This window comes from Mus caroli, chromosome 15, assembly GCF_900094665.2.
Source record: "Mus caroli chromosome 15, CAROLI_EIJ_v1.1, whole genome shotgun sequence".
NCBI classification, from domain to species: domain Eukaryota; kingdom Metazoa; phylum Chordata; class Mammalia; order Rodentia; family Muridae; genus Mus; species Mus caroli.
Window position 1 is genome coordinate 7,772,813 of NC_034584.1, and position 19,858 is coordinate 7,792,670.

The 19,858-nt window shown below is 44.7% G+C and overlaps 1 protein-coding gene across 1 annotated transcript; it reads right to left on the reverse strand.

Moving 5' to 3' along the window:
- Nucleotides 1-247: 247 nt before the first annotated feature.
- On the reverse strand, nucleotides 248-16,156 carry Tars (threonyl-tRNA synthetase). Its single transcript, XM_021183472.1, has 19 exons — nucleotides 15,977-16,156; nucleotides 14,541-14,621; nucleotides 11,159-11,349; nucleotides 10,096-10,219; nucleotides 9,739-9,860; nucleotides 9,183-9,300; nucleotides 8,921-8,985; nucleotides 8,765-8,843; nucleotides 8,017-8,163; nucleotides 7,272-7,370; nucleotides 6,559-6,725; nucleotides 4,946-5,108; nucleotides 4,729-4,866; nucleotides 4,347-4,424; nucleotides 4,119-4,219; nucleotides 3,917-4,021; nucleotides 3,703-3,775; nucleotides 1,739-1,853; nucleotides 248-677 (listed from the first exon to the last, which is right to left on the reverse strand). The coding sequence occupies exons 1-19, from the start codon at nucleotides 16,028-16,030 to the stop codon at nucleotides 529-531; spliced, it is 2,169 nt and encodes a 722-aa protein (XP_021039131.1). The 5' UTR covers nucleotides 16,031-16,156; the 3' UTR covers nucleotides 248-528.
- Between the last annotated feature and the right edge of the window lie 3,702 nt (nucleotides 16,157-19,858).

The window sequence follows — 19,858 nt, forward strand, 5'->3', positions numbered from 1 at the left end:
CAAAGTTTGAGCATCATTGTTTTAAGTTATTTTAAAGCTGCCTTCCCCAGAAGAAATAAAAATGTCACTAACAAGCCAGCACCCAGCTCCCACCTCAGTGAGGGATCAGCATATGCTCTGCCTCAGATGGAGACTGAGGGGCACAATCTGACCGGCGCTTCTATATAACCGTGAGGGCAGAGGTCTTGATGCCTTTGGTAGTAAATTTTATTTTAACGCCATAATTCAACTCTGTTTTCTCCTTAGACATATTTAAAATTGTTTTATTTCCTAATTGATTGAATTCATACAAAATAACCCAGATACATAAAACATCCCCATTTTTGGATCTTCCATTTTTGGAAAGAGGCATTTAATGAACAAAATACTTTTAATAGTTCTCTTAACCCCCATCTACAACATTCTCTAAGACTTGGCCAGATCAAAGGTCATTCATGCAGACTGCAGAGCTACTCCACCACGCTCGGCCTGAAGCCATGCGTCCCGGTGTACAAGGTCTTCCCTCACACGGCACCAGCTCGGTGCCTGCTAGAACTCCTCCTCTGCCTGCTTGCTGCGCATCTGCTTGAGCTGCTGCAGCCGCCGCCCCGTCTCCTCCAGCGTCCGCTCTCCATGGACCTTATTGTCTCTCGTGCGGATGTTCACCGTGCCACTGGCTTTCTCTTTTTCACCAACAACTGAAACACAAGGCGCGAAGCTCTGTGAGACTTCAGTGACAGACCTGGAAGGACTTTCCTGAACAGCAGAAATGATCACAGGGGACTCGAACTTCCCTGTAACTTAAGATACACTGAGATGGACAAATGACCATATACATCCAGGCTTACAAAATGTTCTGGTTATTTTTAAAAAGGACCTCTTTAAGTACCTAAAACTTTGGCCTGAGTCACTTAAGGCAGTGAACCTAATAAAAAAAAATCATCATATAAAAGCAATTCAAAGTAGGGAGACATGGAGCTGCCTACCCTTCAGCAGTTTCCTTATCCCCAAATTGTCCTACCACGTGATCTGAGCACACTCAAGTTGTGAAGCAAGTGCCACAACTGGGCCTAATTCCCAGGACTGCCAAAAAGTTAAACACACACACACACACTGGGCCTAATTCCCAGGACTGCCAAAAAGTTAAACACACACACGCACACGCACACACGTGCACACACACACATACACACACACGCACACACGTGCACACACACACATACACACACACACACACACACACACACACACACACACACACACACACGCGCGCGCGCGCGCACACACGACGGAACTGTGTGGTTTGAATGAGACTGGCCCCAACAAGATGACTGCTTAGTCCCCAGGTAGTGAAATGGTTTGGGAAGGATTAGAAGGTGTGGCCTCGTTGGAGGAGGTGTGTCACTTGGGGTTGGCTTTGAGCTTTCAAAAGCCAACATCAGCTCAGTCTCCCTCTCTAGCCCTGACTTGTGGATCAGATAGAAGGCTTCAGCTATTGCTGCAGTGCCTGCCTGCCTGCCTGCCTGCCTGCCTGCTCCTCCCTGCCCTGATGGCCATGGCTAAGTCTCGGGAACTGTAACCAAGCCTCCAGTTAAATGCTTCCTTTCCTAACTTACCCCGGTCATGGTGTCTCCTCACAGCAGTGACCAAGAACAGTAACTGAGACAGGAATTGAGTAGACCATGACCAAGATTCATTACTCTTAAGTCTCAAGATTTCAGCAGCTTTTCCTATGAGGACAGGAACCTTTGTTTCTTACCAAGGATGAAGTTATACTGTGCTAACTGTGCGTTTCTGATCTTCTTATTCAAGGTACAGCCTGGATCCAGGTCAGTGTCCGCCATGAATTTAGCATCATGGAATTGTTGCCGTACCTAGTGACAGTTTGTCAGAGTTAAAAGAGAAATACAGTTTATTTTGTCATAGAATTTAACATGTTTCAATGAATTTAATTATGCAAACATTAAAAAATGAATGCTAATATAAGTACTGAAGCTAATAGCACAAAATTATGACTTGGGTTTACATTTTGAAAGCCAGTGGCCACATTTTTGGAGCTAGGGGTGGAACAGTTCCAACATGCTCAGCACTTCAACAAGAAGGGGCATTCTCTTGTGAAATAAATAGTTTAGTCAGAACTAATATAGTCAAATCATCTTTTTAAAGAAATAACACAAAGATAAAGAAGCCCCTAACTATATCAAGTACATCAAGTGACACAGCTGCAAGGAAACCAGCTGCACAGGGAACTCCCACACGCAGCACAGGCAGTGGTCTACTGGACAGCCCTGCTCATCGGCTGATTAATATTCACTTGTTTCTTAAATACAGTTGAGATCAGAGTACACAGCCAGGTATGGTGGTATATGCCTTTACTTAAGGCCAGTCTGGTCTACACAGTAAGCTCTGTGGCACACAGAGCTACATAATAGAGAGTCCTTGTTTCAAAAAAAAAAAAAAAAAAAAAAGTGAAAAAAAAAAGATCAAAAGTCTTCTGATAATCTAGAATCACAATCTATTTTGATGTTGACAATACTGCTCTATGATCAACTTTGTTTTATTTAGAAAGTTTACTATTGTTACTGTATTTAGTCACGTGCATGTATGGGGCCCAGAGGACAACTTTCAGGACTTGGCTGTCTCCTTTCATCTTGTTTCTCGTAGGAAAATTGTTGGAATGTCCTCTCTTTGTACCTTAGGGGTTCCAGAGATTGAGTTCAGGTCACCAGGCTAAGTGACAGGTGTCTTATCTGGGCCTCCTTGCCAGCAACTTCTATAGGGTCTCTCTTGTTTCTGCAGCCTGTGCCCTCTAGGCCACGGAAGCCTGTGAGCTTGCAAGCAATTCCGCCCCTACCTCCCATCTCACTGTAGGAGTGTTGGGATTGCATATATGTGCACCTGGCTTTTTTTGTGTGCTCCAGGGGTTGAGTTCATACTGTTAGGCTTGCCTGGCAAGTGCTTTCACTCACTGAGCCATCTTGCCACTACCTGCCCACCCCCACCCTTTTAAAGACAGCTTCACTACATAGTCTGGGCTGGCTCCAAACATGTGCACTATTTCATCATTCAGCTACTGGAACACAGGCTTTCCACCATGGCCAGCCTTCTTTACTGACTGCCTGTTAAGCATGTGTGATTCTTTAACATGAAGCAATCACTAGAGCAGAACTGATTATTCTGGTCTTTAAGGTGCGAAGTTCACACTGATGTTTACACACCTGCTAGAAGGGCAAGACACTGGCCAGCCATGACAGCAAGATGGAAAAAGTTTAAGCCACTGAAGAAATTTACATTAACAAATGAACAAATCAGCAAATATCAGGCACTTCAGTGGGATATGTAATTCTAATGCAGTTTAGGCTATGCGTCCTAATATATTTCTTTATAACACCAAACGTTAAGATAGACAAGTATATTTGAAACACTAAGCAAATACATGGGTCACAGAGCCACAAAGACAAAGCTCTAAAGATGTAACACTCAGGCCTATTGGACATAGACGCTACAGTCTTTGATTTGACAAGGGGACATGGCTCGCCAATTCAACATCTTACAAGCATAGTTACAAGGATGGGTGTGTGGCACTCACTGGCAATACCACCTATTCAGGGACTAGAACAAGAAGCTCAGTCGAAGGCCATTGTTGACTATAGGATAAGACTCCCACTGCAAAAAGCTTAAGAACAGATTCAAACGGTCAGAAAAATCCAACTTAAGGATTACCTTTTGGGCATATTCATCACATGTCGGTCCCACTGGGACCACCATCACCTGGCGAGGAGAGAGCCAGAAAGGCCTAGGGAGGAATAACAACAGCGAGCGTGTTAGACGTGACTGATTAGAATCACCTCCCTCCCGACTTCCTAAGTGTATTTTAGAAGGAGACGTCTCTTCTGGATGATTTAACTGGATGAGAAAACCAACAGAAGACCCTTACCATTTGCCCCCATAGTTTTCCGTGAGGATGGCAATCATTCTCTCCACCGACCCCAGGATGGCTCTGTGAACAATCACTGGCCTTTTCTTATCATCGCCATCGTGGCTATGAAGAAAAGGGATTTGTTTTATCATATGTATATGTGTATGTGTATGTATATGCATAGCCTGCAGAGGGCTCAGGGCAGATACCAGAAGCTCACCTGACGTAAGTAAGGTTAAACCTGATGGGCAACTGAAAATCCAGCTGGATGGTTGCACACTGGTGGTAGCGGCCGATGGCATCTTTTATCTGTATATCAATCTGCAAAGCAGGCACTGGGTTACGATCAGATGTTCTTACCTTTCTTTTATTTTCTTCTTCCCAACTTACAGTAATGTTTCTTACGCACAGCTAAGACTCGCATCACCTGAGTATTCTGGGTACTGACCTTTGGCCCATAGAAGGCTCCATCTCCAGGATTTAGTTCCCACTTCTCACCGAATTCATTCAAACTGTTTTCAAGTTGCTGCAGATAAAGCGGAAAGGATGTGAACTGTCGCTCAGCTGCCATGCTTCCTCTTCCCACCTGATCTGGAATAAAGTCTCCTGGGTGTTTCACGCCATCCTCCTAATCAAAGCGTGCTTGAAAGCTACAGCTTAGGAGCCGACAGAGTCGGAAAGCATTGGGTCCACTCTGAAGGGCTGGAAGACCTTACAGAAAACATTCCCCCACTCGACACCAGAAACTGCCATTTTTCTTTGCTCCCGTCTCCCTAAGAAGGCTTCCTAGCACTGTGTAAGTTCTCAAACACACCAAAAACAGCACTCACTTTCTCAGCTTGGTTCCATATTTCAATATCTCCAAGGAATTTTTCTGGGCGAGTAGAAAGATTCAATTTAAATGAAAATCCAAAGACACTATATACTGTGCGAAGAAAATCCAAACAACCTTTGATTTCATCTTCAATCTTGAGAAAGAAAGAGAAACGGTCATCACCCTTCACCTTTAACCCCTCTGTCAGAGTATCACTCCACAGGGCTGCATACCTGCTCCATGGCACAGAAGATGTGTGCGTCATCCTGCTGGAATCTTCGGACCCGTGTGAGCCCGGTGAGAGCCCCCGAGAGCTCATTCCTATGCAGCACACCAAAGTCAGCTAGCCGCAGGGGCAGCTCGCGCCAGGACCTTGGCCGGTGATCGAACATCAGGCTGAAGGAGAAAGCAAGGCAAAGCCCTAAGGTCACAGGGTGAAGGATGCAGCCCGTAGCAGAGTGCTTGCCTGGCACCTGAGAGGCCTTTCAGTGACTCATGGGTGACAATAAAATTAGCCATTTTAATAGTTCACAAGAACACAATTCCCCAAATATTACATGTAACAGCTTGAAAGGCTGTCAGAAAGCCACTGATCTTAGTCACTCACAAGCAACATCTTTCAAGCCCCAGGCCTCACAGAGCAATAGAAGCACTTGCCTGAGTTACAGAGCAACCAACTGTGGCTAAGAGAGGATAAAACAAACGTACAGCCAAGGTCTAAGGCAGGCCCTGTATGCAGCTTTCCATTAATACGAAGACTATGGTCAGTTACCAGGAAGACTTGATGAAGAAACAGTTTTAGCTGTACACACATGACTTCTAACACTGGAAACTGATATCAGGCTTGCTTGAGGTGAGCCCAGGGTGCCTCGGAAACTTAGTGCTGTGAGAACTAAGTGAAGGGCTCTGCTTCCCTGGTGTGTACAAGTCAGATTCTTAAAGGCACTTCCCTTAGCAGCTCGGCCGGAATGACCTGCCCACAGAGCTGCACACATGAACACACTCGTCTACACCCTCAGGGCTCCCTGCAGTCACTTTTCATCCGCCTTTCTCAATCTAAGGCAGAGGCCACACGGAAGGATTTCCAAGGACAGTAACTCATCAACTTTGGCTCTGCTGAAATATATTTCTTACCAAGAAGCAAGAAAAAATGGGAATATTGGCCTATGGAATTTTCTATGTTCCACTTCAATATACTCTGCCTGTTTACTGCTATAACCCCGGACACTCCTGAATGTCTATAAAGGGTGGGATCTTGTCAGTATGAAAGCTATTATGACACCAATCTTGCATATAAGTCTTATTCTGATCACTAAGTCTCTGCTGTTGCTGTTAGCGTATGACCTGGGTTTCTGTGACACTTTCAGACGTGGAGAGCATTGTGCTCTGGTCTCCTTCACATCCCCTACCTCACCTGCCTTCCTCTGAGCACCAGTTTTCCCTTCTGCTTCATGGCATAGATATTCCACTACCCTTCTGTTCTCCACAGGATCCACAGACCTCTTTTTAGTCTCCTTTCTACACTGATACTGTGTATGTACACACACACACGCCTCTTTCAGAGGGCTAAAGCAATCCAGAATGATTTATAGCACAGGAACATCTTTCCTATCAATGTGGAGCTGCAGAGCTGGAGAGATGGTTCAAAGGTTAAGAGCCTTGCTACTCTTGCAGGGGACCCAGGCTCAGTTCCTAGCACCCACACGGCTGCTGACAACCACCTATAACTCTAGCCACAGCACCCTCATCCTAACTCGGCAGCAATTCACACATGTAGCATACACTCAACACAGAGACATCCAGGTAAGTTTAGCAAAAAGAAAGAAAAACGCAGAGTGCTTGATACCAGTGTCCCGGGCAGTTCATGGGCTTAAGTGCAAACTGCTCCTTCTCCACCTCAAAGGAGAACATGTTCTCGCTGTAGTGCTGCCAGTGGCCAGAGGTCATCCAGAGCCGGCTATTGAAGATGTTGGGCGTAACGACCTCCTGGAACCCTCTTTTCCTATATTCACTCTGTTAGAGCAGAACACACATACAAGGAGATCAATGCTCACCTCTGTGGAGGGAATAAAACTCACAGGGCAACCTCACCCCACTTAGTGAAGTCGCAGGCACACATATCAGGACTCAGAAGCTCCACCTGTAGGGTGTGCACCACGGCCCGGCCCCAGTACAGAAGCACAGGCCGTGGATGGCTGTGCATCAGTAGGTACATAAGTTACTGTGCCGGCCGGGAGCAAGTGCTCCATAGTAGGCATGGAGGAGTACGATATGCATTGAGCAAACTGGTCAGACTCTTTGAAGCTGGAATTATAGGGGTTGTGAGGCAGTTGATGTGGGGGCTGGGGAACTGAACTTGGGTCCTTTGGAAGAGCAGCAGTTACTCACAACCACAGAGTAACCACTGCACATCTCTGCAGTCACAACCTTCAACTTAAAAAATAACTGTATATTCCTTTTTCTATCAAGTGCAGATTTATCTTTCCTTTACCAGACCCTGGCTAATAAAATGATCTTATATTCTAACTCATCAGAAAACAGTTAACAAACAAGGCTTACCCTGATAAATTCCATTAGTGTATTATAAATGTAGGCTCCTTTGGGCAGGAAAAAGCAACTTCCAGGGCTAAGTTCATGGAAGAAATATAGTTCTTGGTCCTGGATAAAACAGTAAAAGATTGTTTATAAATGTATGAATGACTGATGGTCCTCACAGTTCAGAGTTCTGACACTCTCTTCCAGACTTCAAGTGTGCCAGTATTAAAGAAAACAAGCAAGATAAGGAGTGGCTAAAATCCTGCGGGAACCCACCAATCACCATCAGCCTCCTCACTGCTGTTTATTGCTAGTAGTCAAAGCAGTAGGACAGCTCTCAGACCTCCAGGAGGAAACTCCGCTTTGTGGACAAAAAAGTTGTGAAGAATCAAATGTAACTCCAACTAGAGAGGACGGTCACAGGCAGCTAGAGAGATAAAGTACAGGCACTGGTGACCTGCTTTATGTTCTGAAGAGAGAGTAGGAGGATCCCTCAGATTCAGACTCTGCCATGTCACAGGGAGCCAATGAGATGGGCTCTAAAGTCTACATCTCCCAGCTCGGAAACGCTGCTTACAGGAGCCCTGGGTCACTAGCACTGTTCTCAGAACAGTAACTGAGATGGACTCTGAATGCCTCAGAAGGACACTGTAGACACAGTCAGCTCCTAGAGAGCACAGTCCTCTTCCACACGAAACCCAGTGCTGTAGGCTCAACCCAAACGAGCTGAGGGAGGCTCAGCCGAGACACCTGACAGTTCTCCACGCACCCTTCCGATTTTCCTGTGGTCTCGGTTTTTGGCTTCCTCTTGGAACTTCTCCCACTCTTTCAGTAGCTTGGGGTCAGGGAATGAAATGCCATAGATCCGCTGGAGCGTCTCCATGTCTGCTTTGCCTTCCCAGTACGTGGCAGAATTCTAAAGGAAAGAACCAACAATGACAAAGCAGTTACATCTATCAACACCTACACACACAGTCCTAGTAAATGTGTCGCATTGTTTTGAGGTCACCCTGAGTAGGGAGACTCATCACGGTAGTCTCTGCTTGCTTCTCTCCGGAAGGCTCTTCCTGCAGAGCACAGTCCCATCAACACCATTCCAACCACACGGGCTGCCCTCACAACATGGAAAGGAACTCATAAATACAATGAAAGGTGTGTGGAACTGAGCCGACTGCTGTCAGGGCTCGGAGGACACTCTTGTAAGTACAGCATGTCTAAGCTAGCACAAGCCAACGGGGTTAGCTTATGGAAAACCTGGACAAACTCCAATACTGAGTCTCAAGCCATCTGAAGCTACCATGGCCTGTGACGATTCTGTGACGTCTCCAAACCCCTGTCCCCACCCGCTGGCTCCGGCAATGAGTACTGGGGTACAGAGGACACATACGGTACCCTAGTAATACAGTACACAGCTCTAAAAACAAAGTGGTCCTCTGTGTATTGACAAGGAGACAAAGTGGGAGAAAGCAACGGGAGCTGGGGCGTCAGCACTCTGCCCGGTTCCCAGCAGGCCTCACCTTGTGAATCTTTAAAGTCTTAATCTTGCCGGTGTGTCGGACATGAGGACCCCGGCAGAGATCTATCAGAGGGCCACATCTAAGGATGAAAGAGAGAAATGTTACCAAAGGCCGACTAACACAGCAGCTGGGTCGCATAGCATCTCATACTCTCACCTATAGACAGTCGTGGTCGGAGTATTCACTTTCTCATTCAATATCCGGCACTTGAACTTGTTGTACTGGAAATGAGAAAGAAGACATCCCAATGGCCTCGCATGCTCGGCTCTAAATACGCAGCCAGAGTGCGAGTCGGAACACTTTCTAGAGCACACCGACATGTCATATTCTGAAGATATTTCAGTTTTTCTACAGGAAACTCTGACACAGTACTTGAAGGGCTGGCTAATACCATCAAAGGGGTTATGAATGAGCTTACCTTAAACATTTCTAGTAATGTTTCCTTTTTAACTTCCAATCTTTCGAAAGTTTGTTTCTCTTTAATGATTTTCTTGCACAAAGTTTCCAGGGAAGAGAAGTCATTGCTGGACACGCCCCTGAAGGAGAAAAAAGCAAAGCTTTGCACATTCCATCTGAGCCAATTCAGGGGTCGTTTCCCTACTATTTAAAGTAGAGCTTTGTATCATATATTAGAATTTATATTAAATTGGTCATCAATTATATTTGCATTTTCACTGGCTTCTACCTCAGCCGTTATGAACTCTCTCACAAGCGACATCTGCTCAAGCTCCATCATAGCGATGGGAAAGGAGAACCTGCTTCATTTCCCAGCATGCCTCAGGGTACACTTCCACCCCTCCCCGAGTTTTCACTATAGGTAACTCTCAGTATTTCAATTTTGTCTGTGACTGTCACTAGCAACTTTATACTGTGAGCTTTAGCTCCTTTTCCTTCAATAACCGTGTTTTAAAGGTAACACACAGAACCAGACCCGGAGCCATTCAGATTTTCCCTTTCCCAGTTTCTTAACCTACCCTTCTTCAAGGTACATATCATAATAGAAGCCGTTTTCTATTGGTGGGCCGTAACATAAACATCCGCCATAGACTCTCTCCATGGCCTCTCCCATTATGTGGGCACTGGAGTGCCAGTATACCTGAGAACGGAAAGAAAAACCAGATAGCTTCAGTCTCAGCAGATCTGTGATGAGTCAATGCCTGAAAGCACACACCCAAACCAAAGTTTTCAGGATTTACAACCAAGGCTCCCGAGTCACAGTCATAAACAACTGTGGCCTCCGGGCGACACCACACACAGAACACCACGACGCAGACTAGCTCGTCTCCCCTTATGCAGCTCACGGTCCAGCCTGTACTGCAAGTCCAACTTACGGCCTGCGCTTCCTCGTCCTCAAACTTGAGCAGCTCCAAGGTGCAATCTGTCTCCAGCGGGCGGTCCAGGTCCCAAACGACTTTGTTCACCTTAGCAACAACGGTGTTGTCGGCCAGGCCTTGACTTAAAATACAACAAGAATAGGGTGGTTATTTGGCAAGACTTGATAAAGGCTAATAATGAAAAAATACTGCTGTTAGGACTGTGAGGAGTGTACGAAAACAGTGCTATAAAAGTGGAGGCGTCCACACTTGGCACTTGCTTCTCTAGTACTTCGGGTGATGGAGGTATTAAAATGTACACAGAACCCCCACACTGGGGCTCTACGCATCTAAATTTAGCCAGCAGTTAGCATTTTTACATATCTGAAGTAAATCTATGTAAATGTGAGGCATGCTACAACCCTGGGCTGTAAGGGCGGACACAGCTCTATGCTGTGTGCACTTTGGGGGTGTTGTTTGCTTCACTAAAATGGAAGGCTTCTGGCTGCCATTGGTTTGCTGACAACTGGTTTTAGATGCCTGACAATTTTACCCTATTCAGATGAGGTCACCACGTATGACTCTGATGAAGAATAAGAAAGCTTTCCCTCTGCCATAAAGCAGGAGTCAGTTCTCAGTTGTTCATACTTCTTCCAACCCAGTAAGCTTTAAGAATACACAGTTCATCATTGCATTTATAAACACAGCATAGTTTTTTCATTCATGTCTGCGTGTTTAACTTTCCCTGTGAGGTTACCCACCTTCAGAAATAAGCTCAAATTGGGGACATGTAAATAACACTTGGTGAACACTGTCCAGTCTCTGCAGCTTTCTGATCCCAGCAGAGAGACTATCAAGTTACCTCCTAAGAGAAAAGCAAGGTGTGCAGGCGCCTTCACAAAGTAACACTGAGTCTTGACCACAAAGTTCCATATATAACCTTGATTTTCAAAGATCTCAACTAAGGTAAGTTAAACACCTTTAGCAGAAACATAAGAATACTATCAGGATGTGCTGGCATGACAACGCATGTTTAATTACTTTAGGAAGCACAGAAGATCAGAGGAGATTTAGGGCTTACCTAATCCCACAAGCAATCTGATACGGAGTGGTTTTCCAGGACTCCGCATCCACCTGCTTGCCATCAGGCAGGGTGACTTTAATTGGCTTGCTATCTTTTGCTGCCTTTTCGGCCAGGATAGAATCGTGTTCTGCTTTGAGTTTGTTGTACATATCAAGGCGTGTGTTAATGTATTCAGGCCAGGGATTCAACTGTAAAAGAACGAAGAAGAAGAAATCTGCAATCCTTGCTTTACTCTCAGAGGAAATAATAATACACAGCACAAAAGTCCATGATGACTAATTCAGATTGCTTCACAGATCACAATAATCACTGGCATTGATCTAGTCCTAAATTAGGGCAAAAGAAGAAACTGTGTCAGTGTAATGTTGACTCAAAAATAAAAAAGCATAAATAGCGAACAGTTGAGTTGCCTATATCTTGAATTGATAATCAATTACCATTCTATAATTTAGTTTGTTCCAGTGACCTTTACTCTCTTAGGATGCCCTCCTAAGGTCTCAAGGATGACCTTGAACTCATGATCTTCCTAACACCAAGAGGGCTACGATTAAAGGTATATGCTTCCAGGCCTGGTTTATGTGTTCCTGGGGATCAAGGTTTCATGAATGCTCAATAAGCACACTATCAAAAGCCCTGCACACCTAGAAGTGTCAGTTTCCGGTCTTTTCTAGCTAATTGAGCTTGTGACTTCAACTATGACAAGCACTACACAGACAAACAACAAAGGACAACATGGTTTGAATCTCAGGCAGCGGCCAGTCTGTGCAGCTGGCTGGACTTTGTGTCTACTCACAACCAACCAAAAATGTTATCTGACTTAGAGGAGCCTACAAACAGAAAATATGTATCCAATTCAAAGATGCCAAGATCATCTTAGATTACTTCAATAAAATAGCACATATCACTGTAGTCTATATATTCGATATAATTAGCTAGAATATTTTATATAAAACATCAAAGTTCCCCAAAAGTTTGACAAAGATTTAAAAAACAAACAAACAAACAAACAAACCTAACTTCTATTGTCTAAGCAAACAGTGGCCCTGATAATCGCCTCTCCAGATGACGGCAACATAGATTCCTCTCCCCTGCACCCACCCCCTTAAATTCACTATGTAGCGTTCTCTAGCCCTAAACTTGTGATCCTCCTGCCTCAGCCTTCCAAGACAGATTACAGTTTTGTGGCACCAAGCTCTGGTAATAACATGGCCATTAACAACAATAAAGAAATGGCTTGGTTCTGCTACGACTTTATACATGTGTACATATATGGAAATTATCACCTATTGCCAGGCCTAATGGCACATGGCCACAACCCCATCAGATTAGCACAGTGGTCCATGACTACTGATGAAGAACAAATACACTAACAATGGCCGCAGCCCATCACTGTACAACCATGAGCCCAACCCCAGTCTATCCAGTGTGTGCCTGATTCCCACCCAAACTTCCATGCCTTACTATAGTCTACTTCTGAATATACTTGGCATTTTCAAAACAAAATAATTTAGTTAAACTTCCTGAATATTAACTGGGCAGTGAGCTCCATGCCAGATGGAAAAAACCTGCATTTTGTCCCTAGACAGGCACCAAGACAAGTTTGCAAATGATCGGAGCACAGAGAAAGCAAGGTCTTGGACACACCATGTCCACTCTACATTCTGGTAGAAAATTTAAGTCACACAGTAATCACACTCCCCACTTCAAAGTCTCAGCAGAGTCACTGGACTGCTTGTTACCTTTTCTAACCCACGTTTCAATCTGTGGTGGGGCAACACATAGAATTCCAACCGAAGTAAGGCAAGGAAATTAAGAGACATGCATTTTACTTGCAAATCTTAGGAGTCACTATCAATGATGTTTCCCACAATAATGTGAGTGTAAAACGAACAGGGATTGGCTGTTCACAGGCAACACCATCCTTCATCATTTGTAAAGCCGGCCTTTGTAAACTCAAACAGTTCTCAGCTCAGCAACTCAGCATTGTAAAAACAGGGTCTGTGCGTTGTTTTTCTAAGACATGGCCTCACTATGCAGCCTGGGTTGTCCTAGAACTCGGCACTCTCCTGCCTCCAGCTCCTAAACGTTGGGATTAAGGGTGTGAATCACTACTCCAGCTTTATAACCCACTCTTTAAAGTCCATTTATTGAGTTACTTTTAAAAGCTTAGTCCTTTGTGCTCCTACGACCCGACAGCTTTCCATGGTCCCCAGTAAAACCGCAATGACTAAATGCAAAGAAGCAAAGCACAGTTCACTCACGGCAGTTCAAACTTAAACCCAGCAGAACCAAGCGCACAACCACCTCCTCAGGTACCAGGAACAAAGTGCATTCTGGGATGGCTTCTTAACTACCAGTTCCGTGTCGCATGAGCCGAGAAACTGAATAATTTTCTGGACACAAGTAAACCACCAGACGGCAGAAGCAGATCCAAGCAGTAACAGAGGAATCAAGAAACTGGATCCAAGCAATAACAGAGGAACCAAGGAACTGGATCCAAGCAATAACAGAGGAACCAAGGAACTGGATACAAGCAATAACAGAGGAATCAAGGAACTGGATCCAAGCAATAACAGAGGAATCAAGGAACTGGATCCAAGCAATAACAGAGGAACCAAGGAACTGGATACAAGCAATAGAAGAGGAATCAAGGAACTGAATCCAAGCAATAACAGAGGAACCAAGGAACTGGATCCAAGCAATAACAGAGGAACCAAGGAACTGGATCCAAGCAATAACAGAGGAACCAAGGAACTGGATCCAAGCAATAACAGAGGAATCAAGGAACTGGATCCAAGCAATAGAAGAGGAATCAAGGAACTGGATCCAAGCAATAGAAGAGGAAACAAGGAACTGGATCTAAGCAATGAAAGAAGAATCAAGGAACTGGATTCTGTTTGGTTCTGGTTGTACTTGTAGGAACCCAAGAAGGAGTCTCTACCCCTTAGCCCCCCACTTAAGGAAGCAGAAAGTCAGCACCCAGTCTTGGCAGCTCAGCAACAACTGTTGCCCTTCCTCTATACTTTTCATCTCTCACGTTTCTGCCTACGTCCACCGTGAGATCATCTTACCATTTTCCACACGTCACTTTGCACTGGCAGGTACCTGCAAGTCCTTTTTCCTTCTCAGGCTCCTTTCCCTGGGTTTTCCAAGGAGTGCTACCTTACTGCCTTCAGTGACCATAGAACCCTTGCACAGGGGACAACAGGCCTAACATCTGGGCTCGACCTGCAGCGTGCAGGCAGCAGAAAGAATGCCTGCAAAGAATGACTGTGTGTGTGCAGCACACACGCACTCCTTCTGTAGGGCGCATGTGAGACAGCCCCCTGTTCCTCGGAAGCCCTCCAGACCCAAGCCTCCGTGACGGAGCTTGTATTACCTCTGCTCGACCTCCATCTCCACCTCCATCTTTGCTCTTCTTCTTGCCTCCTTCTTTCCGCTTCTCCTCGCTGGCATCCACCTGAAGAAGCAAAAGAGAACTCTCTCACTTCAGCCTAACTTGACACTTTCTCCAGAACTGCAGCTAAGAAAGTGATCATCTTAAAAAAATGAAATGAAATGGACAACCTCATTTTGAAAGATTGGAAACTCCATCACTAGTAAAGTCAAGTTACACAGCTTACAATTAAAACAAGCCCTAAGGAGGGAAGAAAAGGCCACTTATCAATGTGCACTTCCTCAAATTTCATTTATAACTGTCCCTGTGACTTTCCCTTCAATAAGCTTACCTGGACCTGTATACAAAGCATTTTAGTGACTTGCCCTATCAGGATGGAAACACCTCTTGATGAAGACCCTAGCAACGGCCAGCAATGGTCACCTAGACAACCTGTCATATGGCCTCACCTCTTTCCAATGTTCCTTAAACCCCAATGCCATGTCACTTTTTGACAATAAAATCCATACCCAGCACCTCCCTATGTAAAACCCTGCACGTAGAGAATACTGGTACTCTGAATCGCTGTACTACCCTCCCGCCTCTCCCTGTATAGCCGGGGCACAATTCATCCCCTGAACCTGGACAGCCCTGCCCTGCCTGATTTACCTGACCTCATTTTTCCAAACCCAATAAAACAGTCTGACTGTGCTTCTCTATAACTCAACCAAGCTAATCAGAGAAGTACGATTTTCCAATCCTGCACATTTGGGGAGCCCCCAAAGTCAGGGATCGATCTTAACTTGTGTAGCCACCTGGGCTGCCTGGCTAAGTGCCAGGGCAAATAAATACACAGGGGACACAGGCACGGTTGGCTGTAAAAGAGGGGTGGGGCAGAAAACACGCCAGTGTACAAATGCTGTTCCTAACTAGTGGGTGACAGCCCAAAGCAAAGTTTAAAGGGGATGTGTGTGAAGTTATCTAGGTCGCTTCCAGCACCTGGCGGACAGAGGCTTTAATTTCAAAGCAGTCTGTCAATGGGGGCATCCAGCCTTATTTAGCACCCAATCTTGGGCAAACTGGATCTGATCGCGGGGACTGGCTTTTCCTTCCTAACCAGAGCTTTTTGCTCCACGCAGTTTAGGATTTTTAAAAAGTTCTTCAAACGTTCTTCCCGCTTATTTTAGTGATAAAAATACAAGCGCGGGAGTCTAAGCCCCAAATGCTTACTATCTGAGCAAACCATTCAGTCTCAATTCACAGATCTCTAGGATGAAGATGCCCTCTCACCCCCGACCCTTTCTGCCAGCAAGAGTTCCTAACTTATTACCCAGGGCCCCCAATACCGACTGCTCCCTGCTACTTTCCACTCCTGCCCCGCCGGGCAGTGCCGGCTCCCAGGACACATCCGCTCTCTGCACCCCACCGCGCCTGCTCACCGGCTTCTCGCCGTCCATCTTCCCCGAAGGGCTGCTAGCCTTCTCCTGCGACATGGAAGGACCACAGAGAGACAAAACCCGTGAGCTGCACCGCAGAGAAGACCCCAAGCCGGCCGTGAAGACCTACAATTGCGCACTGCGCGTGCGCCACGTGGCCACAGGCGGAACCAGCTAACCAGCTGATGCAACGGGACTCCTGGCCCCGCCCTACCTGGACACGAGGCCAATGGGCTACGCAGAGAGGCGGGTCCTCCCTTCCCTCGGCCAATAGAATAGCCGAGAGTGACGAACCCTTCAAGAAATCCCATTAGTTCCAGACTGTGTAGTGAGGCGCGCAAGCGCACTCTTCCCCATCTGACTGTCGCTTGCATGGCCTTATCGGCCACCGTAGTGAACTTGAGCGGCTTGGACTGAGTTTCCCGGAATTGCTGGATATGGTCTCTGGTGCTCTGGCTTATCTCAGATGCGCTCTACCTGGAATGTTGGCTGATAATCTGAAGCGATGACTCAGCCTTCCTCATGAGAATAGAACCGATTTGCTGTTTGTGGGACAAGCGACCTTGATCAAAGCTTTCTCAGTGTCTCATGGAGTTTTCCCATAGACGGCACAGAAATAAAATTAACTTTTTACTTGAAGGAATAAACTCCACACAAAAGTCATTGATATCACGGGAGCACGAGATTAGCTTTTTACTATTTAAGCAAAATGCTTAGCAGAAAGTTCTAGTTGGTCTGCTTATCCTAATAGCAGCTGCCAGTTTTGGGGTTGTTCTTTGTTTTTTGTTTGCTTCACTGTGCAGCCAGGGATAGCCTCGAACTTGCAATTTAGACCTGGCTAATCTGGGAGCCTGCTGCAATAGCCACCCAAATTAGAGGATTACAGGCGTTTGCCACCATGTCCACCCAAAGTCCACACCACCAACAACCTACACACACACACACACACACACACCAGCAGAGTGGAATTGAGACAGGGTCTCACTGTATGTATAGCCCGGCTGTTCTAGAACTCGCTGAGATCCACTTGAATGTGACAAATGCCTCCTGGGTGACTCTTTAAGGAGCAGGTTCCCATTTCCAAGGAACATATTGTCCAGGGAAACAATACATTTCACAACAGCCTCAAAAAACATGAACTATCTTGGAGTAACTCAAACAAGACAAGTGAAAGATTGTACAAGAAAAACTTTAAGACAATGAAGAAAGAAATTGAGAAAATTTCAGAAAACATAAAAATCCCCCATGTTCGTAGATAAATACAGTAAAAATGGCCATTCTACCATTCTACCACAGGCAATCTACAAAGTCAAAGCAATTTCCACCAAACTTCCAACACAATTCTTTACAGAACATAGAAGGTTAAGTTTTAGATACACACACACACACACACACACACCACACAAAATCACGATGGCTAAAACAATCCTGAAAAAAAAGTTGAAGGTATCACTATCACCAACCTTGTTGTGGGTATAAAAGACTCCCAGGACTCAAAGGGAGGCACCTTAGATGAAATGCCCGACAGTAGGGGGAGGGAACTTATAGAGTCCACCTCCAGCAGGAAGACAGGGCATCAAGTAAGGGATGGGGTTGCCATCCCACAGTCACATCTCTGACCCATAATTGTTCCTACCTGAAAGAATAATAGGGATGGAAAGTGGAGAGGAGCCTGAGGAAAAGGAGGTCCAGTGACAGGCCCAAAATAGGATCCAGCTCAAGGGGCAGTCCCAAGGCCTGACACTATTATTGAGGCTATGGAGAGCTCACAAATCATGATTGCACTCTGAAAGACCCAACAAGCAGCTGAAAGAAGTCATATTTTTTTGCACCCAACCAATGGACGGAGTTTTATGAGGTCCCATTTATCAATTGTTGATCTTAGAGCATGAGCCATTGGAGTTCTGTTTAGGAAATGTCCCCCTGTGCTGATGAGTTCAAGGCTCTTTCCCACTTTCTCTCCTATTAGATTCATTGTATCTGGTTTTATGTTGAGGTCCTTGATCCACTTGGACTTGAGCTTTGTACAAGGTGACAAATATGGGTCGATTTTTATTCTTCTACATACAGACAGCCAGTTAGACCAGCACCATTTATTGAAGATGCTTTCTTTTTTCCATTGTATATTTTTGGCGTCTTTGTCAAAGATCAAGTGACTGTAGTATGTGGTTTTATTTCTGGGTCTTCAATTCTATTCCATTGATCAACATGTTTGTCTCTGTATCAATACCATGCAGTTTTTATCATTATTGCTATGTAGTAAAGCTTGAGGTCAGGGATGCTGATTCCTCCAGAGGTTCTTTTATTGTTAAGAATTGTTTCTCTGTTCTAGATTTTTTTGCCTTTCCAGATGAATTTGAGAATTGCTCTTTCCATGTCTTTGAAGATTTGTGTTGGGATTTTGATGTGGATTGCACTGAATCTATAGATTGCCTTTGGTAGGATGGCCATTTTTACTATGTTAATTCTGCTAATCCATGAGCATGGGAGATATTTCCATTTTTTGAGATCTTCTTCGATTAATAATGAGCAATGTTTGTTGATACCCATTATTTCATTGTAATAGTGTGAGGGGATTTTTTGTTGTTGTGTTTTGTTGTGGTTTGGTTTTGGTCTGTTTGTTGTTTGGTTGTTTGTTTGTTTTTTCTACCTTCTTTTGATATTTTGTTCTAAGATTACTTATACATTGAGTTTTCTTGGGTGTGTTTAACTCTTTAGGTTGGAGACTTCCTTCTAGAACTTTCTGTAGAACTGGATTTATAGATAGCTGTGATGGTTTGTATATTTTATATTTAGGCCAGGGAGCAGCACTATTAGAAGGTGTGGCCTTGTTGAAGTAGGTGTGGCCTTGTTGGAATAGGTGTATCACTGCGGGTGTGGGCTTTTAAGACCCTCATCCTAGCTGCCTGGAAGTCAGTATTCTGCTAGCAGCCTTCAGATGAAGATGTAGAATTCTCAGCTCTTCCTGCACCATGCCTGCCTAGATACCACCATGTTCCCACCTTGATAATAATGGACTGAACCTCTGAAGCTATAAGCCAGCTCCAATTAAATGTAATCCTTATAAGAGTTGCCTTGCTCATCGAGTCTGTTCACAGCAGGAAAATCCTAACATGATAGCTATTGCCTCAATTTGGTTTTATAATGGAAACTCTTATTGTCTGCATCTACCGTGACTGAAAGTATTGGTAGCTATAGTAGTCTGGACTAGCACGTGTGCTTCCCTAGAGTTTGTAGAACATCCACCCAGACCGTTCTGGATTTTAGAGTCTCCAATGAGAAGTCAGATGTTGTTCTAATAGGTCTGCCTTTATATGTTACTTGACCCTTTCTCCTTGCTGCTTCTGACATTCTTTCTTCGTTCTGTATGCTTAGTGTTTTGAATATTATATCTTGGGAATTATTTTCTGGGCAATTCTATTTGATGATCTGCATTTTCTTGTACCATGATAGGCACTTCCTTGTTTAGATTAGGGAAATTTTCTTCTATAATTTTTTTAAAAAACATTTTCTATGCCTTTGACCTGGGTTTCTTTTTAATCCTTATTCAGTCTCATTATTGTTTGATTTGGTCTCTTCACAGTGTCCCAGAGTTCCTGGATCTTTTGTGCCTGGATACACACACACATTTTATTTGACCAAGATATCCATTTTCCATCTTGTCTTCAGTGCCTGAGATTATCTCTTCCATCTCTTGTATTCTGTTGGTGAAGCTTTCTTCTGAGGTTCCTATTTGAGTTTTTAATTTTCATTTCCAGTTTCCCTTTTTTGGATTCCCTCTATTTCTAGATTCATGTCTTGAACTGTTTTCTACATTTCATTCCACTATTTGTTTGGGTTTTCATAGATTTCCTTAATGGACTTATTCAATCCTTATTAAGGTCC

Excerpts from the sequence above, each read along its gene's own strand:
- Tars (XM_021183472.1), bottom strand. The coding sequence starts at position 16,030 with ATGTCGCAGGAGAAGGCTAGCAGCCCTTCGGGGAAGATGGACGGCGAG. Across the intron at positions 4,220-4,346 it reads GAGCCTTCTATGGGCCAAAG|ATTGATATACAGATAAAAGA; the intron begins GTCAGTACCCAG and ends CCTGCTTTGCAG. Across the intron at positions 678-1,738 it reads ACAGTATAACTTCATCCTTG|TTGTTGGTGAAAAAGAGAAA; the intron begins GTAAGAAACAAA and ends CTTGTGTTTCAG.